At 47.2% G+C, this 23665-nt stretch overlaps 1 protein-coding gene across 5 annotated transcripts in view; it reads right to left on the minus strand.

The window, feature by feature from the left end:
• aatkb (apoptosis-associated tyrosine kinase b) overlaps positions 1 to 23665 on the minus strand; it is a 451450-nt gene that overhangs the window by 50538 nt on the left and 377247 nt on the right. For all 5 annotated transcript variants that reach the window (XR_015073152.1, XM_085963822.1, XM_085963821.1 and 2 more), the window contains 3 exons: positions 22975 to 23119; positions 9476 to 9555; positions 2371 to 2489 (listed from right to left, as the gene is read on the minus strand). Coding sequence is in view for 4 of the 5 variants with exons in the window: in XM_085963822.1 (XP_085819948.1) it covers positions 2371 to 2489; positions 9476 to 9555; positions 22975 to 23119 (344 nt within the window). In the remaining variant the exon portion in view is untranslated. The remainder of the gene's footprint in view (positions 1 to 2370; positions 2490 to 9475; positions 9556 to 22974; positions 23120 to 23665) is intronic.

The raw sequence follows: 23665 nt of genomic DNA on the forward strand, positions 1-23665 counted from the left end.
CCCCGACCTCAATCGGACACAGGAGTCCGCAGGGAAAGGCGTTCGTCTGCCGCCCGGCCAACTGGGTCCAAAGGCCCGCCGTGTTAACCATCAGGAACCCCGGGCTGGCTTCGGAGCGCTGGGACTGACTCCGTTCTGCTACCGAGGTTAGTCCGGCCGGGCCTGAGGCGCTAGCGAGGGAGAGGGGAGGCAGGGAGAGAAATGAAAGGAGGGAGAGACAGGCAGAGGGAGCGAGAGGAGTGGGGGAGGGAGCGAGAGGAGTGGGGGAGGGAGCGAGAGGAGTGGGGGAGGGAGCGAGAGGAGTGGGGGGAGGGAGGGAGCGGGGGGAGAGCGAGAGGGGGGAGGGAGCGAGAGGGGTGGGGGAGGGAGCGAGAGGGGTGGGGGAGGGAGCGAGAGGGGTGGGGGAGGGAGAGAGGGTGGGGGAGGGAGCGAGAGGGGTGGGGGAGGGAGCGAGAGGTGGGGGAGGAGCGAGAGGAGTGGGGAGGGAGCGAGAGGAGGGGGGAGGGAGCGAGAGGAGGGGGAGGGAGCGAGAGGAGGGGGAGGAGCGAGAGGAGGGGGGAGGGAGCGAGAGGAGGGGGGAGGGAGCGAGAGGAGGGGGAGGGAGCGAGAGGAGGGGGAGGGAGCGAGAGGAGGGGGGAGGGGAGCGAGAGGAGGGGGGAGGGAGCGAGAGGAGGGGGGAGGGAGCGAGAGAGGGGGGAGGGAGCGAGAGGAGGGGGGAGGGAGCGAGAGGAGGGGGGAGGAGCGAGAGGAGGGGGAGGAGCGAGAGAGGGGGGAGGGAGCGAGAGGAGGGGGGGAGGGAGCGAGAGGAGGGGGGGAGGGAGCGAGAGGAGGGGGGGAGGGAGGCGAGAGGAGGGGGAGGGAGCGAGAGGAGAGGGGGAGGAGCGAGAGGAGAGGGGGAGGGAGCGAGAGGAGAGGGGGAGGGAGCGAGAGGGGAGGGAGAGGAGGGGGGAGGGAGAGGGAGAGCAGAGGGGAGGGAGAGGGAGAGCAGAGGGAGAGCAGAGGAGGGAGAGCAGAGGGGGAGAGAGGGGGGGAGGGAGAGAGAGGGGGAGGGAGAGAGAGAGAGAGGGGGAGGGAGAGAGAGGGGGAGGGAGAGAGAGGGGAGGAGAGAGAGGGGAGGGAGAGAGAGGGGAGGGAGAGAGAGGGGGAGGGAGAGAGAGGGGGAGGGAGAGAGAGGGGGAGGGAGAGAGAGGGGAGGGAGAGGTAGAGGAGAGGGCAGGGAGGGAGAGGAGAGGGGGACTGAGAGGGTAGGGAGAGGGAGAGGAGAGGGGGAGGGAGGGGAGAGGTGAGTGACCAGCCCACCAGTCACAGAGCAGGCGAGCGGCAACGGCCGGCCATAAACCACGTGGCCCAAAAAAGCCCTGGCAACGCCGGGCCCCCCCAGCTAGTGTAATTACAAACAAACACTTCTGCTAACTATGGTAATGCAAATCATTCACGGAAACGTGGCGAGGAGCACAGACGGCAGTCAGCTGTTGTGAAAGAGATCCTGAAAGTTACCGCTTTTACTCTTTGTGTCACCAGGACGTGAGGTAAAAGAGATCGAGGGAAGAGCAGAAGAGAATAACAGGATAGAGATACTACCACAGCTCTGCAACCGGTGAGCTTGTTGCCATCAATTGTTTGACTTCTCCCAGTGACGGATACAGCAGTGTATCCCAGATTTATAGATGTTGACACATCTTTTTACCTGCCCAGTAACTCGCTGGATCGTTTCACAGTCTGCTGCAGGCACTCATCAACATGCCCGCACGCTCCTCAATGTAAACAGCGGAGATACCATTAAAAAAAAAAATTAGGAAATTATATCAGTAATTATAAGGTGAGTTGCCCTCAAGTTAACACATGTTTTGGAACTAAATGAAAGAAACTGTCAAGCAGCACGTTTGAAAACTGTTGCTGACACCCTGATGACTTAACAAGTTTATCCAATAAGCAGATCCCAGGTTTGATCGCTGTCTGTGCTGAGTTAGCTGAACTCAGCCAGGGCTGTTGTAAGGACACTGCAGTCCGCTTTAGAGCCCTGAGCGAGGGAGGTTCAAGACCGGCCCCGGGCTCCTACTCCTCATCACTAACTAGCAACCCCCTGCTGAAAAAAGTGAGTGCATGGGGGCATCGGGCGAAGAAAGGACCGGATCCGGAAGAGGATTGGATCAGGCGTGATGCACACTGCAGTCAAAGAGCCAGCCAACGCTCGCTGTCAACGCCAACAGCATGCATGAATGGCCCCCTTCGGTGGAGCTACCTGGAGGTGCCTGGGGTTTGCGGAACGGTACCCCGGGAAAAAAGGGTCGACTGCCTTCAGAAGAGGAAAGCACGGGAGGCCTGCACTGTACGTGTGGAATAAGGAGGCGACGACCTCGCAAAACTCACCTGTGTGGCTGGGCTTCCTCCAGGAATCGCATCTGCTCCTGAATACTGGTACCGACTTTCAACTCTTTCACTACCACTTGGCAGGAGTGCAGGCTGATGCTCGCTTCGCCAAGGAATACCTGAGGCACGTTAAAAAAAACAAAAATACATGTATATGATTTTAAAGAAAAGGTTTTCAATAAGCATCTGTACAATCACAAGTTCCCGTGTCACCCTGTGTTCTGGAAGTGTGTCGCACCTTCCAAAATCCTTCTTCCCCTACTCACAAACTAAAACAATCCGCGCTCGACACCGTCAGACAGAAACCTATAGAATCACGGCCACATCCTGAAAAGGTCTTGTTGTTTCAACGAGGATGGGGTTATGTGATGGACCTTTTTAAAGGGCTTGCTGAGTACAGGAACAGAGTGCAGTCAGACTATCCTCCCCAGGATGCATCTACACTGCTATTAGGAACGGGCTTTTGGAAAGCGGGCAAAGGGATTGAAATCAGCGTTGCCCAACTCAATGGCTTGGAGACAATATTCGGTGTTCAAGACGATAAAATAACGTACGCCTGGTTCCAACGGCTCTAGCGTGGCCTTGGCTTTGACCAGTGATTTGTTAAATACTCAAAACTAAAACAGAAACAGTTCGATGCCCCCATTATATGTCTGGCCTCCCGATTGGAGCTGCCCTTCCCTTGTAGGCCCCCCTGCTCTGTGCAGATGGACGCACAACGTCTCCGTATCCAGCACGAGACTCCCACTGCTTGTCTGCTGCTGCACCAGTGACCCCCCCGACCTGTGACAAATTGTGCCTTTGACTGTCTTCAATTTGCTTGCAAGACTTTGGTGTTAAAGCTGCACTGTGCGATATTCGTGATAAATGTGTTCATAGAACATGCCTCTGCCCTCTGCTTTTAACAGGGGCATTAGCCTATACAATATAAATAGTATTTAAAATACTGCCCGAATGTCTTGTTATTGACCATTTATAAAAAGAGAGAGTATTTCTGTGACACTGATGTGCTGTGAGATTACTTTCATTTAATGCTGAAATATATTTTGATCCAACACATGGTTTAAGATGATAAAAGCGATATGAAGCAAAGGATAAATAAATCAAAATGATTAAAGCTGCTGCTTTGATGTCTTGGTGACTGTTTTCCAGATCCGTTTAAAAAAATGATTGAATAATTTTTTTGTCACGTTATCAGTGTCCCAAAATGGTTCTTCAGAGTCTTAAAAGTAATTTCTATTAAAAGGCCGCCTTCTGCATGAGTGGCACAGTAACAAGCTCCTGGTTTCCGGAGTGCTGTCAAATGGAGCTTTGACCAGAAGCCTGGTTCACAGAAGGGCTAGAGAAACACAAGGGCCCAGAATTTTGCGGTCAGCGGCAAAGGAACGGCGCTCGCCATTCACCTCGTGCACAACTGCCCAGAGACTTTTCGCGGGCTTGTCAGCGGGGATTTCCACTAATCCGCTGTGTTTTCCAGCGCGGCACGCTCTACAGGGGGCTCTGTGGCGTCTGTGAACAGGGAAAGCAAAAGAGAAGCTCTTCAACCAATCAGTCTGAAGAATCCTCACTGAGCCGCGCAGAGTCCAAACCAGAAAGTATAAAGCAGGAAATATAAATTAGATTTAAGTGATGTAGAGAAAGCGAAATATAGATTGGGAAACACAGATGGGATTAAAGGAGACAGATAAAAGAGACGAACAGAAAGGTAAATTTTTTTTAAATTAAAAAAAAAACCTTCGACATTAATTTTCTTCTGAGGGAATGAGACTCCATACTTGTAATGTTAATTTTTCAGGGCCAGAGAGGTTGTTCAGCGGTAATTATCACTTATTACGCCATCAAAAACTCACTTGCTCCTAAATGCACTCGCCATAACTTTTACAGCCATTTTTAGTGGGGAACTAGTAGGCAGGCACCTCAAGTTTGCGCCATTACAATGATTTCAGTGCCGAGTCTATCGGCGAGGACTGCTACAATGCACCATGTGGAGGAGCAGGGCGTCTCTGAAAGCAACTTCTGGATTTCCGCGTTTAACTGCGCACGTGCGGACGCCAGAAGTTGCTGTCCGATTTACCCTGTGGTAACGGCGAGTGCCGATAGCCTCAATGTTATTATTACAGCAAAATCCGGGCCAAGGTGAATCAGCACAGGCTGCTCTCACATCCCTCCTAGCACCTCACGTTAGGAGGCTGGGCAACCTCACAGCAGGGAAATATGGAATGGTGTGGATGAAAACAACAACAACTTGTATTTATATAGCGCCTTTAACGTAGTAAAACTTCCCAAGGCTTTGCACAGGAGTATTGCAAGACAAAAAATTTGACACCGAGCCACATAAGGATAAATTAGGGCAGATGACCAAAAGCTTGGTCAAAGAGGTAGGTTTTAAAGAGCGTCTTCAAGGTGGAAAGAGAGGTAGCAAGGCAGAGAGGTTTAGGCAGGGAATTCCAGAGCTTAGGGCCGAGGCAACAGATGGCACGGCCACCAAAGGTTGAGCGATTATAATCAGGGATCCTCAAGAGCGCAGAATTAGAGGAGCGCAGATATCTCAGAGGGGGTTGTGGGGCTGAAGGGGATTACAGAGATAGGGAGGGGCGAGGCCATGAAGAGATTTGAAAACAAGGATGAGACCTAAAATAAATGTAGATTTTTTTTTTCTCTAAATGACAACTTTGTCAATTGTTCTAGTGTATTTTCATCTGCAGGGCTGGTACGAGGGCAAATGTTTCACTTTTCACACAGAAAGTCTGATTTTTAAAAACATCTAGGAGTAATAGCTGACCTGGAGTGGTTACAACGGATCAAACACTATCAAAGGATTGGGATGACTGTCATCATTAATAAAGTCATCAGAAGCCTGATGATGAGTCACAGCCTTGTGCACAGTGCAAGCTCGTTATCATTTATAACAATACTCTGTTGTGTTAGTGATTTCCTAGCTTCTCGAACCACTGCTATTGTTATACCAAAGCTCCTGCACACAGATGCAGACACGCACGCAGACAGTTATGTGTGAGGGAAGGCAAGGTCAGATCATTTTGTTTTAGCATTCTGTGGAAATGTGAGGCATTAGTGTTTTAAGTTACAAGGGGAAGCACTCAGTGATATGCACCACCAATCTGTGCAATACTTGCTGTGTGGATAGACCACAATTGTGCAATATCTCCTGTGTGGATAGACCACAATTGTGCAATATCTCCTGTCTGGATATACGACACGTGTGTAATATCTCCTGTCTGGATATACAACACGTGTGTAATATCTCCTGTCTGGATATACATGTGTGTAATATCTCCTGTCTGGATATACAACATGTGTGTAATATCTCCTGTCTGGATATACAACATGTGTGTAATATCTCCTGTCTGGATATACATCATGTGTAATATCTCCTGTCTGGGTATACATGTGTGTAATATCTCCTGTCAGGATATACAACATGTGTGTAATATCTCCTGTCTGGATATACATCATGTGTAATATCTCCTGTCAGGATATACAACATGTGTGTAATATCTCCTGTCTGGATATACAACATGTGTGTAATATCTCCTGTCTGGGTATACATGTGTGCAATATCTCCTGTCTGGATATACATGTGTGTAACATCTCCTGTCTGGATATACATGTGTGTAACATCTCCTGTCTAAACTACATGCAACGTTCCCTCTAATTTTTTTCCGTGTGCGGTCCCTTTAGATTTGTTGCGCGGCCACACATGCGCGGTATCTCTTCCAGCGGCAGGAGCTGGTGAGCGGCCTGCGCGGGTCCTCGCGATTGGTGCGCGGCCACGCACCTTAGAGGGAACACCGACTACATGTGTGCAATATCTGCTGTGGATATAGCATGTGTGTAATATACTTCTTTCAGTGCAACTTTATCGGAATTTGCAAACTTCGGTTTCCTGGGGAACTGGCGTCCTATTCCAGAATCTGCCACCTTTTGTGAGCTGCCCTTGAGGAAAATAATCACGTGGCAGCTTAAAAAGCTCTGCTGTTTGGCACCAAAAAAATGTCTCCCCTTCCCATCCCGCCTGTTTCTCTAGACTCAAAAGGGGGCAGGAGTCCAGTGTTTCTGAAACAAGACAAAAAATTACTTCAGAAACCCCCCGAGCGATCTCCTTTGACAGCATGAACCTGGTATATAAATGCAAACATTCACCATAACTTGGTCATGTAATTCATCACATTAGCCCTTCAAGGCATCCTGCTGCCGTATTGTGGGGGAGAGAAGGGGGTGGAGGGAGAGGACAAGGTTAGTCCAAGAAACCCAACTTAGTATGTGTTATTATATGCTGTATATTCCTGGTTGTATTTATTAAGCATCGTAACGTTACTGAAATCAGATGTTATAGAGTAGAGGATGTGTCCGTTGTTAAAAACCAATAATCTATCAGTATTCAAAGGATATTTTCTGTTTGAAATATAATGGATGCAAATTCTAAGTTTGACCTACAGTGCATTTGGAATGTAGGTTCAAACGGCAAACTCATTCTAGCAGTTCAACAAAGAGTTTAATCATCGGAGCTGCAGATAACACAACCCATTGTTTCTACTGAATTGAAATATCCCAAGTAAACAAACAGAAGTAAAAGAACTGACCGACCCCACTGAAGAGGCATTAACTCTATACTCGGGTTTGGACAAAGTGTACTCGAGACTCAGCAACCTATTGTTCCGGCTGCACGACTTTTTAAAATGTAAGTCATAAGTTGTCCAAACCATGCTCCATTTTCTGAGTTTGAAGCAAACGATTCATTTAACCGCAACTTGCTTTTATATACAGTAGCACCTTTAACGCAGTTCAGGTGAAAAATGTTTGGTCAATGAAGTAGGTTTTAAGGAGAGGTAGAACAGCAGCGAGGTTTAGGAAAGGAATTTCAGAGCTTAGGGTCCCGGCAGCTGAAGGCACGGTGGTGGAGTGATTAAAATCGGGAATGTGAAAGTGGCCAGAATTGGAGGAGCGCAGGGATCTGAGAGGGTTGTAGGAGGTTATAGAGATAGGGAGGGGTGAGGCCATGGAGGGATTTGAAAACAAGGATGAGAATTTTAATGATTTAACAAAAAAAACCAGTAAAATAAAAGTAACCTTTGGAGAAGATTTCCTCTGCCTGCTACGTGCAATGTTTAGAAAAACCGGGTCTATATCGTGCAAATCTTCCTCAAACAAAGGATAACTTCAACACAAGCCAAAGTATCATTCTTTAGACTACCTGCTCAGATCTGGCCAGAGTGGTAGAAAGCACAGGAGTGCACTTGTGATTCCTGAGCCTGGTAGTGCCACAGGGGTCAGTTGGCGCACAAGGTGTATCCTCACACAGGCCCAACAGCAGGTTGCCTGCCCACGCTATTGGCGGAGAAATGGGCCGTGGTCTTGAAGATTTGAGATGAAGAATCGCTGCGACTTCTTAAAACAAAAAAAAGGGCACCTTTGCCCATTGATTTGGAGGTCTTGTTTGCAGGCTTAGCAATTAAGAGGATGAAAGTGTTTTTCGAATAGAAAACCTGATTTCTGATAACCTCTCGAACAGTAACTGAACTAGAGTGGGGTTAGATTTAGATTCTGCAACTACGGGGTATATTTTCCTTTTTCCCCCCCAGTAAATAGAGGGCTGCTTGCCTTGATACATTGTAGGTGTAACAAACCCTAATGGAAATGGCTGGCAGGGGCCATGATGCTTGCAAAGTCTCCATTCAATCTCCATCTATTAGTACCAACAAAAGGAAACCGGCCCAAGCGAGACCCATCCGTCATAATGCGGGCTCTCACACTTCTCAAGCCTTGAAGTTGGGCACATAATGGACACAAATCCTGAATACTTTGCTTGTGCAGCTTGTGGATTGTGCAAAGCTTGGTTGAACTGATCCCATCAATGTTCTGCCAAACTCTGGTTCACATTAAGATAGTGGGAGTGAAATGTGAACACGTGATGGGGTTTCGGGGGATGAAGCTGCCAACTCTGGCCTGACCAGATGCCCACTGATGCCCTGGCCTAACCGAAGTCCGAGTGGCAGAATAATTGATCTTACGGCTGACAAGTCCAACCCTCTTAATATGCAAAGGGTAGACATTATTAATATGGACAGTATGGTAAAAAGAAAATGATAATTGTTAGTTTTTTTTTAAAGACATGCATCCAATAACATTCGAGCTAAAACTTGTAGCTGACGCGCCAGTCGTAAGTTCATTCACCTGAGTGTGTGTGAGCTACCAGTGGGGTTCGGCTTGGGTAGGGAACGGCAGAAGGGGTCAGGGTAGAGCTGCCAGCTTTAATAAATGGGATGTGGCAGCATCTCCCTAAATCCACCAACTGCTTCGGTCAGTACCCGGTCTTAAGTAGAACATTTTGCCTTTCCTTCATAAAAATGAACTCACGGGGCATGATCTTAATGAACGAAGTCAGGCTTCACTGTTCTCCCAGCCTAGCAGAACTGCATATGACCCTTGACTGTTCTTTAACAAGGACCTTGCGGTCATTAAAAAGCAATTTTGATTTCGGCGAAGTTGTGCAACCATATATGGGCAGGGGAGCAAGACTCCAAGTAGCGCTCAAAGCAAAAGAATACTCTTGGTACCAATATCTCTCAGACTTACTCAGCTGTTTAACTCGCATCTACATATCTGCTAACTTCTCCCACTGAGGAAACTATATCCTCAAGAAGTCCATTAACATTCCAATTTCAATACTGGATTCAAGGAAACAAAGTGGAGGAAATGTTGATACTCGCTGGCTTTCTGCCCTCAGGTGGTTGTCAGCAGGCTTTGTAAATATGAAGGATAACTTAGACTATAAAGGAATAAAGATACCTGGAGCAGAGGTACAATACCGCGGCAAAATGTTCTAATTAATATATTGACAACTTGGACAACATCTGACTCTTTCTCTGTGGTCCAATTCAGAGATCACCCATCCATTAGATACCTGGACACCCAGCTAACTCGGACACTGATGTGAACCCTTTACATAGATTATACCCAGCCCCAATATATCCTTTCTGTTTTAATGCAATGTACATATATATCCAGACTGGCAATTTAAGGTCCTTTGTTAGGTGCAAGGGGAGGGGGTTAAATAGCGGCAAGTTTAAAAAAGAAATCTACTGACCTTTCCAAACCAGCCGTTGCCAACCTCTTTTAGGTAGAGGAGGCTCTGGCGGCCCAAGTCCGCCTGTTGGAAGAACTGCCCTGTAAACAGACACATATAAACAAGAAGGTTATCACCGTCATTTCCACCTCCTCCTCTTCTTCTTCATTAATAATCCTTCCCCAAGCCACGCACCAGCTCTGTGAATCTGGAGTGCAGAAGGTTACAGAATATTTTCTGCAACACACACACACACACAAAAAAAGAGGCACTGTTGGCCTCACTGTCTTCTCAGCTGAAAGGCTCTTGACAGGTGAAGTGGAAAACAATTTTTGGACAGCGCGGAGCAGGAAGCAGAAACTGTGCACTTCAAAAAAAAAAGCGGCTGCTCACGCCAGCATCAGAGCCAAGGTAAACAAGTTGTTTACTGGGGAACGACGTGACCCCTGTGGTAGCTTTTCTCCTCGCTTTGGCATTCTCCACCCCTGCAAATTACTGAGTGCAAGAATTCCAAGCACACGCTGACTTACTGAAAGAAACAAATTCTTTGTCAGTAACTTGCGTAACTGTGGTCGGCTGGCTGGCTGGAGAACATAAAACAATTCCAGCATTCCAGTGACATCAGACAGCGCTGAATGAATAAAGATAGGTTCGCATAATTTTAAAAATCATCAGAACATGCTGAACATTCTCCTCCCACTGCTCACAGCTTCTACTGGGTGTAGCGGGGGAAAAAATAACAAAGTATAGAGAAGAGGGTTTTCTTTAAGATTAACTTGTTGCAGTAAAAATATCGCAGATATTCATATTATACATACACACATATATACATGTAACCGTCCACACATATGTGCATGTATATGTACACAGACGCACATTTCTACAACATACTAAAATAAAATTACAATGAGCAGCCTTTTTAAAATGTTTATTAAACATCCTGGTGGCTCTGAGGTGAAGTCTCTGACCTCAAGAGTGGGGATGCTGCAATTGGCCACAGCCCCCCCAGTAGGAATGGGAAATCCACCAGGTTTCATATTCCTTGTCACTACACAGTGACTTGTACTGGAACTATGTGATGTGTGTGGCGGCGGGGTGGGCAGGAACGAGTTGGCTGTGATGTCCTCCACAGATGCCATTCACTTTTAAGGCTTCATAGATGAGCAAAGGTTAACTGGGGGGAGGTACTGGTGAGTGGATGATGCCTGTGGAACTGTACCCCAGCAAGGAGCCCATGTCTTCTAGTGTGTCAGCCGTGGATCAGTTGGTAGCACCCTCGCCTCGAGTCAGAAGGTTGTGGGTTCAAGTCCCACTTCAGAGACTCGAGCACAAAAATCTAGGCTGACGCTCCCAGTGCAGTGCTGGAGAATGCAGCACAGTCGGAGGTGCCGTTTTTCAGATGAGACGTTAAACCAAGGCCCTGTCTGCCCTCTCAGGTGGACGTAAAAGATTTCATGGCACTATTTCAAAGACGAGCAGGGGAGTTATCCCTGGTGTCCTGGCCAATATTTATCCCTCAATCAACATCACTAAAAACTGTTTATCTGGTCATTGTCAACTTGCTGTGCACAAACTGGCTGCTGCGTTTCCTACATTACAACAGTGACTACACTCCAAAAAATACTTCATTGGCTGTAAAGCGATTTGAGATGTCCGGTGGTCGTGAAAGGCGCGATATAAATGCAAGTCTGTCTTTTTCAAGCGAGGATAAGAAGAAAATCTCAGAGCGAAATCATTTGGGTGGAGCTTGGAGGGTGTGGTGTGGGGCGGGGCACTCAGAGAAAATGCAATAGAGAAAAAGGTTGTAAAGAAACTGGAAGTAGCTCCCAATTCAAAGAAAATAAAGTAAAACTTTCTTGGGAGAGAATGCTTTGAGATTCAGGGAACACGAAGATGAAGCACATAGGACCGCCACCTGCTTAACAGAACATAGGAACATAAGAAATAGGAGCAGGAATAGGCCACTTGGCCCCTCGAGCCTGCTCCGCCATTCAATAAGATCATGGCTGATCTTGGGCTCAAAGCCACTTCCCTGCCTGCTCCCCATAACCCTTCACTCCCTTATCTTGCAAAAATCTGTCTATCTCCACCTTAAATGTATTTAATGACCCAGCCTCCACGGCTCTCTGGGGCAGAGAATTCCATAAATTTACAACCTTCAGAGAAGAAATTCCTCCTCATCTCAGTTCTAAAAGGGCGACCCTTTATTCTGAGACTATGTCCCCGAGTTCTAGATTTCCCCATGAGGGGAAACAACCTCTCTGCATCTACCCTGTCGAGCCCCCTCAGTACAGGAAACTCTTTTTTATCCGGCACCGATGGGACCGGCGTGGTGCCGGTTGATCAAAAAGTCCGGATTACAGAGAGGTATACTTACCAAGGTACGAGAGCCCCGTAAACGGCCACAGGTGCAGGAGCCCCGGTTACACGGCACTTGTGCAGGAACCCCGGTTACACGGCCACAGATCCAGGTGTCCCTGTTGCACGGCCACAGGTGCAGGAACCCCGGTTACACAGCCACAGATCCAGGAACCCCGGTTACACGGCCACAGATCCAGGCGTCCCTGTTGCACGGCCACAGGTGCAGGAGCCCCGGTTACACAGCCACAGATCCAGGAACCCCGGTTACACGGCCACAGATCCAGGCGTCCCTGTTGCACGGCCACAGGTGCAGGAACCCCGGTTACATGGCCCAGGTCCAGGAACCCCGGTTACACAGCCACTAATATATAGTAAAACTTACCTGAACCTACTCCTGAATTTTGCCGGTTAAGAGAGAGTTTCCTGTATCTTATATGTTTCGATAAGATCACCTCTCATTCTTCTAAATTCCAATGAGTATAGGCCCAGCCTGCTCAACCTTTCCTCATAAGTCAACCCCCTCATCTCTGGAATTAACCTAGTGAATCGTCTCTGAACTGCCTCCAATGCAAGTTTATCCTTCCTTAAATAAAGAGACCAAAACTGTATGCAGTACTCAAGGTGTGGTACAGTTGTAGCAGGACTTCCCTACTTTTATACTCCAACCCCCTTGAAATAAAGGCCACCATTCCATTTGCCTTTTTGAACTCCCCTGCTCTTCTTCAAAATAATGCCAAGGGATCTTTTATGTTCACCTGAGCGAGCAGACGGGGCCGCGGTTTAACACCTCATCTGAAAGACGGCACCTCTGACAGCGCAGCACTCCCTCAGCACTGCACTGGGAGCGTCAGCCTAGATTTCCTGGGGTGGGTCTATGAACCCACAACCTTCTGATTCAGAGGCGAGAGTGCTACCCACTGAGCCATGGCTGACACATCAGTGTCACTTTGAATTCGGTAATGACTATACCCAAGTAATTAAATAAAAACTCACCACAAGGGCAGGCGGTGCTCTAACTTTTAAAAGGTTTAAGACTCCGTCTCAGTTCCCATGTGGGATCCGTCGACCGTCTACACATTCTTGGCCAAACAGGAAGCTTTAAATTTTCAGCCTCAGCCCAGCATGGCCCAGTTCACGGTGATGAAATGTCAGCAGGCAGCAACTGCTCCTGACATCAGTAAAATATCTGTTGCCCTTTTTAGCCTCTATTTGGCGTTCAGACAAGTAGTTTTAAAGCAAGCAAGTGCCGTGTACAGCAAAAGATATTTACAGAAGAGGAATTAGAACAAATATTATAGACTACGTCTTGAAGAAACCAGTGTCGATTTGAATTCTGTAATGGATATTCCCACAGCGCACTTTATAGAAAACCTCATAATTAGTGTAATATAAAGTGCAGTGGCCAAGCTTCATTAAACGTGCAGTTAGTTTAGCCAATGCCGTATAGATAATGCATTCTTATGATACAATTTTATTTTTATCATGAGGACGTTAACAGCATTGTGCGTAACAAGATTATACAGAACGGTAGAACATGGGCACTTTACCTTTGTAACTGGATTTCAAATTCAACTAAGGAAGCTGTGCTGAAAGTCTCCCCTCTCTGCCAAATATAAAGGTCCTATGTGAATTGGGTTTTGACAGCCTTAAACCAGGTCCTAGTGGCTGTGTGTCCACAGCGTGGGGTTGGCGGTATTTCAGCACAAAGTGGTATCACATTGGCAGTCTCAGTCCGAGAGACTGGTGTGGAGAATGAGACTAGTCACACTGGGGCAGTAAAACTACTCTTGTGCAGAAAAACTAAACGCCAACAGGTCTTGGCAAAGACCAGCTTTCCACATATTCTCTCAAGTGCGGTTACTGCCTCCAGGAGACCACCATTAATTTCTTCTCCAAGGACAACACTCCCAACCTATCTATCCAAGGTTCCCAGCTGCCCTCGTGTACAAAACAGAATCAGCGCTGAAAATGTCAGCAACTCCACTTGCGTAGAACTGATGAGAATGTTTGGGACAACCTGCTACGATACACGAGTAAGGTTCTCGCCTCTTGTGAAGCCCGAAGCCAGGCAGGGCTCAGCCAAGGCGGCCACTCGAAACTGGTCCTCTTGTGTCATCAGTGGCGTGCTGGGGAGGCCAGTCATGCCTCAACGTGCAGGCGCCGGTCACGAAGACGAAGACCTCCCTGGGTCCGGGGGGGGGGGGGGGGGGCGGGAAAATCGGGGAGGGGCGCGAGCGGAGGCCGGAAGCAGCCAGTTGTATAATGTAGAGCCAGGAGAGGCCACTCCTGCTCCTTCTGGCTTCACATCCAGGTTAAGTTTTACATTTTTTATTTACCTTTTTGGTGGCAGCCTCCAGCGGTCCCTTTAGAGACATGTTTGCCCGAGAAAACTGACCGATCCAATATAGGAACAGGGCCCCCGATTTGCATAGGCACTGGACGACTTCAGGGTGACCTAACCAGTATGCCATGAAGTGCACACCCGGCACGAAATGAGCGCGCACATCATATTTCACTGGCCATTGGAGCCAGAATTACCGGTTCACATTGCAGACCTGCCTTTTCCCACCGCCTCAGCTATTCACATGTTTGCTGTGTCTTTTAAATTTATTTTATTATGCTTCTTCCAATTGTCTCACGTTATACCATTTCAGTCATTTAACCATCTCTTTGTTTTCTGTGCGCGTGTCGCAAGTGTCTGAGAGTGTGCGTGAGAGTGTGTGCATGTGAGAGTGTGTGCGTGTCTGAGAGTGTGTGTGTGTGTGTGTGTGTGTGTCTGTCTGTCTGTGAGTGTGTGTGTGTCCGAGAGTGTGTGTGTGTGTCTGTGAGTGTGTGTGTCTAAGAGTCTGTGTGTGTGTCTGAGAGTGTGTGTGTGTATATGTTTTTGTGTGTGTGTGTGTCTATGTGTGTCTGTGAGTGTGTGTTTTTGTGTATGTGTCTGTTTTTGTGTGTGTGTGTGTGTCTGTGTGTTCATGCGTGGGTATGTGTGTGTGTCCGGTTATCCCTTCCTTCCCTGCCTTTTTAAATGCTAATCATCTCTAATCTTTGCCAGTTCTGATGTAAGGTCTGCACCTGAAACATTAACTCTTTGCTCTCTCCACAGATGCGGATTGGCCTGCTCAGTTGGCGCGAGTGTTCGGCTTCATTCCCACCGGATTCAGAAGGTGCAGTGTTCGAACCTCACTCCAGCCAAGTGGCGATTGGAACTCCGGCTCTGAATTCTGGGTGGACATACAGCGGGAAACTTATGTTCATCCTGATTAATCCTATGGGTTGTGGGAGCCCACAAAACCCTCCCGCTGTACAGAGCTAACCAACCCTATGGGTCGCTGTAAGGATGGTCACGGCCATGAAAGGAGCGATGGCGTTGCGGCTGGTCAGGCTGCCAATCAGCCCGCGATTCCTTCCACTGCTTCATACTGTCCTCCAGAGGGAAGAGTATGAAGACACAGAAACGACGTCGTCACCCGGTCAGACTGTTAACCAGCCTGCGAATCCTTCCACTGCGTCACACTGTAATCAATGGGACAAGCTTGAAGATTCAAGGCAACCACCTGCTGAGTGCTCAACAACGAGCTACCCAGCGTCACCCTTTCACCCCCTGCTTCACAGGAGGGTTAACAGGCAACAACATTGCAGTTTTAAAAAGGTTTTGATTTTCCAAAGCATATACAGTAAACTCTTTCGTATCCGGCACCTACGGGACCGGGATGGTGCCGGTTGATTAAAAATTCCGGATAACGGAGAAGTATACCCACTGAGGCAATTTATATTTCGGCCGACCTCAGACCAGAAGAAGGTAATTCTGTGGAGGTGTTCCGAACTCAGGTCGATTAGGCTTATATTCGCTAGGGTTTAGAAGAATGAGAGGGGATCTCATTGAAACTTATAAAATTCTAACAGGACTAGACAGACTAGATGCAGGAAGGATGTTCCTGATGGCGGGGGAGTCCAGAACCAGGGGTCACAGTCTAAGGATAAGGGGTAAGCCATTTAGGACAGAGATGAGGAGGAAGTTCTTCACCCAGAGAGTGGTGAACCTGTGGAATTCTCTACCACAGAAGGCAGTTGAGGCCAATTCATTAAATATATTCAAGAAGGAGTTGGATATATTTCTTAAGGCTAAAGGGATCAAGGGATATGGGGAGAAAGCAGGGACAGGGTACTGAATTTGGATGATCAGCCATGATCTCATTGAATGGCGGAGCAGGCTCGAGGGGCCGAATGGCCTACTCCTGCTCCTATCTTCTATGTTTCTATGTAGGAGGGGAGGTGGGACATGGAGTGGCAATGGCCCAAGCTGGTTTAGTAAAAGCTGAAGGAGCACACCTGCTTATTCTGGCCCCACAAATATACAGTAAAACTTCCCTTTGGGTTCCTCTTTGTGCTGGATGGCCAGCTGCTACTGTGCGGGGAAGATTGCAGCGCCCACAGCGACGGCGGGAACAAGTGGTAAGTCATTCCCCACCATTCTCGGGACACTACTGCCCCGTTCCTTGTGGGGCGGAAGCCTCAAAACCTACTCCTGAATTTTGCCGGTTATTAAAGAATTCCGGATGATTAAGTTCTGTTTAAACAAGAGTTTACTGTAGTACATCAAATCTCTGTAATGCAAAGTGATTAAATGGCACACCTTTCAGCAAAATTGATCACACTTAATTTTTTTAAATATTATGCTCTGAAAAGTTAGGAATTGATTGGATGTTTTCTGTTTTGTGCTTGATAATAAATATGGGGTGTTTAGTGATGGATAGCAAACAGGTAATCAGTGCAGGTTTTTAAAAACTCCAATAAGCTTAGGTGAAGGGCTAAGGCTTGTAGTGTGGGAAACATGAAGGGAAAGAACCTGCACTGATGTAGTGCCCGTCGTGTCCTTAAGATGTCCCAAAGCACTTCACAGTCCAAGCAGTGCTTTTGAAGCCTCGTCACTGTTGTTAAGTAGACAAATGCAGCAGCCAATTTGCAATGAACTACATCGAGAATAAATCAAGTAAATTAAATACTTGAAAAGGAAATATTTGCAGGGGTGCGGGGAAAGAACAGGGGGGAGTGGGGCTAGTACGATAGCAAAATACTGCAGATGTTGGAAATCCGAAATAACAACAGAAAATGCTGGAAAAACTCAGCAGGTCAGGCAACATCCGTGGAGAGAAATTTGAGTTGACGTTTCGGGTCGAACCCGTCTTCAAAACTGGAAAGAACAGAAACTAGATCGAAGGCAGGGCTGCGATCGGACAAAAGAATAAAAGAAACAAAAGAAGTAAAAGAGATTAGAAGCTAGACGAGATAGTAATAGGCTGAGATTAGGTGTAAAGTGTACTGGCAGGGCAAAAGATAGCTGCCAGGTGTGAGAGAGAAACAAAAGGAAAGGGGGGGGGGGGAAAGGAGTGGAACAATTACAAGAGAAAATGAAATGGGGGCCGAGCTTATGATCTGAAATTGTTGAACTCGATATTGAGTCCGGAAGTGGGGCTAATTGGACGGCTCTTTCAAAGAGCCGGCACAGGCACGATGGGCCGAATGGCCTCCTCCTGTGTTGTAGTAAGAGATTGAGTGATGCCGGACTTGGATTTTAAAGGTCTGTAAGATTGCAGGATGGAGGGAAAGACTGAGGAAGGTAAGGAGCTGGGAATGAATGAGTTACAAGCAAGTGTTGGCGTGATGGGTTTTGATTTTAATACAGCGAGGACGAGGAGTAGGCGGTACTGTCTACTTACTTGGAGTGCAGAAGGGACAGGAGAGGAAGATTCAGAGGAGCAAGGACCATAATGGCATTGATATAGCAGAGAAAGATAAGACAGAAAACAACTGAAGGTCCCCTTCACACAGATTAGCAATTCATCTTCTGAACTATCATTGTCTTTTATGCAACTTATCAAAGTTCCTCCTTTGACACTTCTACAATGTGTGAAAAATGACCCTTGTTGCTTCAGGGTGAGTGGACTGCGCAAGCAGGAGTAGATCGAAAACATAAATACATCTGACAGGGACAAACAGGACAATGGATACAGAAAATTAAAAGAATGTGTGGTTTACACAGATACAGTTATAGAGGAAATAAATTACCTCAAATGTACTGTTCAGTATATTGCTAAAAGGTCAACAGCATAGCCTCGCAGCAAGACCTTACCAATATTAATGCTGGTCCCAGCACCTGTTAGCACACTTGAACCCTAAGCTATATTGTCCAATAAGAGCTCTGGGGCGGAGATCATGAACCCTTTGTTGACTAGACTGAGGGTTCGGCACTGGTTTCGATACGCCTGCAAAGCACAGTAACAGTTTCTCTTTTATTTTTGTGCTCCTCAAGGTGGAATCTTTTCATTTCAGGTACCCAGTGGCAGCATCAAAGCAATCGTAGGTCAGCTATAGCACAGCCCGACACAAAATCAAGTTCCCTCCATTCTGAAAACAACGTACCTCGGCCCGAACTTTGGAAAAGCACCCCCTATAGCACTAGCGTGATAGTTTCCACACCGCTGGAGTGAGATTGCTAATTAGATCCAAATCAAGACTGGCCAAGCTAATTTCAGATAGACCTCTTACAGCCAGCGACATAAGATTGGGTCCCAAAGGCGAGAGGACAGAGTCTAACTCACTACACCACCCACTTTTCTGACAGCTTCAACCGATTACTCTTCTCCAAACTGGATGTGAATGGAGATCCCGTAAGAAAATGCATCGGGGTCGATTTTCCTGAAGCGGTCGGGAAGAAGGCGGGACTACAACTTTTGGGTTTTAGACCCGCCTACTTCGACGTCCGGTCAATCCGCACGATTTTCCCTTGATTGACCTTGTTGAGCCCGCCCAGCGGGCTCAGCAGGCCAATTAAGGGCCACCCGGCAACAGGTGACGTCACAGACTGCAATTTCATCTGTCAAGAGTTCTTGACAGATGAAATATCAGTGTTTCACAGCTGTTTGAAGCTGTCAAACACTGACAGTCTGATTCTAACCTGAGTCCTTCTGCACAGACTCAGTTAGAACTCTCAGCAGCACTCAAAGCTGAAGGCTGTCACTTTTCACAGATCGCAGCCGTTCAGCTTTAAGTGCCGGCTGAGTGATGGGCTCCCGATGGCTACAGGAAGAAAGGCTGTTAAGGTAAGTACAGGTAAGTAAAAGTTCTTTACGCACTTTAGACACACCAAACACACTTACCTTTGCACTCATGCACCCATCACTCACCCGAACACCGACATCGCGACCCCTCCAACTCCTTCAACCCGACGGCCCGCCTGCTCTAACCTGGCATGGTTTGGAGCCATCGGGAATCCCACACGACACCCCTCAAAAATAGGGATTAGGCTAAAAACTGCCTGTTAACAGGCAGTTAATTGGCACTAATCCCTTCCCGCCTGGTTTCGGCGGGTCACAGTGCGGGGCGGGTACCCGCCGCCCCTGAAACTTGCGTGGGGCGGGGTTTTGGGCGGGATGGTGTCAGGACCCCCAAATTCAGGATTTCCCCACACGCCTGAAACCCCGCCTGACGGCTCCAGGAAAATCGACCCCGATGTCTCTTTCACCTCTGTGCCATTTAGTCCCACAAATTACCTTCATGTATACAATTAGAAAAATGACAGGTAGGTTGAAAGTTCCTTTTGATGTTATTTAAATACCCACAATAAAACATGGAATGATTCATCCTTCAAAGGATTGGCAGTTTCGAATGAAACCTGTTGAATATGTTGAGAAAGCAGAAACATCCTGGGTTCGAAGATCATAGTTGAAAAGTCAAAGGTTTAGCAAATTGAAGTATTATTTATGCAAATAATCAGAAAGAGAACACAAAAGTGCAAAGTAGTTACAGCCTAAGGTTAGTGCACGTCAGCTACAACAAACTATAAATAAATAATTTGGATTTCTTCCATTTCCTTGTTGCATTGGTTAGTTATATTTGCTCCTTTAGGATTTCCTGTATCACTTCCTGGCAGACATGGTCAAAGGACAGCCTGAGCCTCTGAACGGTGCACTGTAATCAGTTGCCAGGAGGTCCATGTCAGTGGCCCATGGTGACAACCCTGCCAATCTTTACCATCTCTGAGGAACTGCCTGGCAATCCCAGCGGCCTGTTCGAAATTGAGAAATTGCCGCCTCCAAGTTCCCCTCCAAGTCACACACCATCCTGACTTGGAAATATATCGGCCGTTCCTTCACGATTCATCCTTCAAAGGATTGGAAGTTTCGAATGAGTCAAAATCCTGGAACTCCCTCCCTAACAGCACTGTGGGAGCACCTTCACCACGCGGACTGCAGCGGTTCAAGAAGGCGGCTCACCACCACCTTCTCGAGGGCAATTAGGGATGGGTAATAAATGCTGGCATTGCCAGTGACGCCCACATCCCAGGAACGAATTAAAAAAAACATGAAGAACTCTAGCACATCAACCTGCTGTGCTATTAGCGAGGGCCTCATACTTACAGCATGCAACCAATGAATAATGGATGACATTAGGCTAGGGAACAGAAGCAAAGTCTATTAGCTCAGTGTTTCAAATTATTGGTCTCGTTACAGCTGGAGACTCTGATTATTGCTACATTTTGCTGTTGATGCACAAGTCATCATTAATCAAGGTCTGTATCTTCCACAGCAATACACCAATCACCACATTAAGGGCTATTATTTCTGCCCAGCGAATCCTGTAAGAGATAGAGTTTATGTGGATGATCTCATAGTCCCATGACCATGAGTGAATTAAGTCATCCCCGCGCATGGCTGCTATCTCTTTCAAGTGCGGGACTGTGTTTCTCTTGAGTTTTTAAAACAATACAATGTGAGCCTCCATCAAAATCTATTTTGTTGCATTTCCTTGCAATTTTGTAAACTCTCAAGCAAACCCAACAGATTCTTGCAGTGACGGTTTCTGAAAGGTAAGGCACGAAGAGACCTCACCCAAGAAACGACGCTAGTGCCAATACAGGGCCAGCCAATCCAACGTGGCAGAAACGTGACAGTGCGTGTGGCTGTCGGAACATATTGTGAGGCATGTGGCAGCGAAAACAGTGACTATCTGTCCACTGGTTTCAACGGTTGAAGAATCCTTTCCAACATGGATGGGGTTGTGTGAGAGGCCTCTTCAGCAGTGCCCGACCATATATATGCGTTACTGTTTTTTTTGTTGGAGTTAAATTTTGACAAACTACTGTGTTAAATTGTTCAATCGGCATAGTCAAAGCAAAAGAGACCAGCCAAGAGAATTTCTCTTAATCATAAAGGTAGACACAGAGAGAAGAAAAATGCACTCGCAATCCAATTTTAAAACCTTTTCTTCAAAAAAAAAATTGCCAATTTTCGCCTTTCCAAAAAGCAGTGCCTTGTGCTGGAGTAGGGTTTCACAGGTGCTATCCTCCCTCCAGTGCTTTCCTCAAGTGTGAAACTAGAGTGTGAGTGCCAACAGACTATCTGAGTGGCATCACAGATAAACTTAATGCGGTTTTCACCCACCCATTGTCCACCTACACACAACTTGTATTTATATAGCGCCTTTAAGTCCAAAGATGTGCGGGTTAGGTTGATTGGCCATGATAAAAATTGGCCCTTAGTGTTAGGGGGGATTAAATACGTGGGGTTACGGGGATAGGGCTTGGGTGGGATGGCTGTCGGTGTAGGGACCGGGTGCTAGGGTTTGGATGATCAGCCATGATCTTGTTGAATGGCGGAGCAGGCTCGAAGGGCCGAATGGCCTACTCCTGCTCCTATCTTCTATGTTTCTATGTTAACATAGTAAAACGTTCCAAGGCGCTGCACAGGAATATTTTAAGACAAAAAATTTGACACCGAGCCACATAAGGAGAAATTAGGGCAGGTGACCAAAAGCTTAGTCGAAGAGGTAGGTTTTAAGGAGCGTCTTAAAGGAGGAAAGAGAGGTAGAGAGGTGGAGAGGTTTAGGCAGGGAACTCCAGAGCTTAGGGCCCAGGCAACAGAAGGCACGGCCACCAATGGTTGAGCGATTATAATCAGGGATGCTCAAGAGGCCAGAATTAGAGGAGCACAGATATCTCGGGGGGTTGTGGGGCTGAAGGAGATTACAGAGATAGGGAGGGGGTGAGGCCATGGAGGGATTGGAATACAAGGATGAGAATTTTGAAATTGCGGCGTTGCTTAACCGGAAGCCAATGTAGGTCAGCGAGCACAGGGGTGATGGGTGAACGGGACTTGGTGCGAGTTAGGACATGGGCAGCTGAGTTTTGGATGACCTCAAGTTTATGTAGGGTGGAATGTGGGAGGTCAGCCAGGAGTTGGAATAGTCAAGTCTAGAGGTTACAAAGGCATGGATGAGGGTTTCAGCACCGGATGAGCTCAGGCAAGGGCGGAGATGGGCAATGTTATGGAGGTGGAAATAGGTGGTCTTAGTTATGCTGCGGATATGTGGTCGGAAGCTCATTTCAGGGTCAAATATGGCACCAAGGTTACGAACAGTGTGCTTCAGCCTCAGACAGATGTTCGGGAGAGGGATGGAGTCAATGGCTAAGGAACGGAGTTTGTGGCGGGGATCGAAAACATATTTAATTGGAGAAAATTTCTGCTCATCCAGAACTGGATGTCGGACAAGCAGTCTGACAATTTAGAGAGCGTGGAGGGGTCGAGAGAAGTGGTAGAGCTGGGTGACGTCACACACACACACATTATTTCCAGCAGGGGACACTGAATCGTGATCAGGATCGGCAACACTGGCCGACTTCCCCCTCTCGAGCTCAGTGCCACTCCACACAGATCAGCTAACTCAGAACGAACCAGGGATTGTACCTTTCCATTGCAATGCACTTAGCAACGGATACAAAGGACCTCGGATTCAAAAGAAATGAGGGAATCCCTCATGTTCAGCTCATGGCCAGTTTGGGTTAGATCATCAGGCATAGAATCAAGTGGAGGCTAGGAACCCAGCCATCAGCAGGAGGGAAGAATTGGCAGCTATTCCACCTCTGATTGTACTTCAGAATTCCCAGAGTGTCTCTGATCATTAGCTGCTGTAGCTTATGACCAGACAGTAATAAAATGCATAAAAATTGAATGCCAGTAGTTTATTTGTTCACCTTCTGGTAACATGCCGTTCACCAGTAGTTGGTGAATGGGGGCAGCCTAAGGCGCCTGCACGTTTGACCATCAGAACGCACACTTGCACGAGCATCATTCAAAAGGAAATCCTGCTGTCCCTCTGTTTACCTGATCTTGCAGACGGCTGGTTTGACACAGGAAGTGAAACCTCTGTGAGCGGCAGTATGTAAACCTCAGGCCCATTCTGTGATGAGGAAGTGTTGTGGGGCGAGAATTCTCCTGTGTAATCCTCGCCCTCGTTATTCTCAAACTCCTGCCAACAACAAAAAAAAACAGAACACTTTACTTTTTGTCGGACTTGGGAATCCTCTTATTCCCAGGTTTTTCCAGCAAACTTTTACTTGGTCTTAAAATATGAAGAAGTCTGGGTAAACAAGCAGAGCAAAAGCTCATTCTAAAAGTAGCTTTCGATAGAATATGGAGAATTTATATTAAAAAAAAACCCGCTAAAGAGAAACAGATCAACTCTAAAATAATGAGGTAAATGCCAAGCAAACAACAAGATATCAGACATTTTCGTTCAGTCGATCAACCTCTTTGTGATTTAGGTTGAAGGTATTCAAGCGTTTTGAGAGTTGAGGAACCTCAGGAGCCACATATAAAATCTCAATCCATGTTCTCATTAATTTGCATGTATTCAAATTACTGACGTTAAAAGACCTCGATGTTTTCCGATTTAGGATGCATCCACCAATGAGGCAACAAAAGTGCTAAAAACAAACCCACAGAATTCCAGGAGGACAAATCTATTTCAACTCATATTTCTTCATTGGGTGAGAAACATCAGGGCAAATTGGAC

This window comes from Somniosus microcephalus, chromosome 21 (assembly GCF_052327205.1).
Source record: "Somniosus microcephalus isolate GS21.2 chromosome 21, FLI_Smic_1.0, whole genome shotgun sequence".
Classification (NCBI taxonomy): Eukaryota; Metazoa; Chordata; class Chondrichthyes; order Squaliformes; family Somniosidae; genus Somniosus; species Somniosus microcephalus.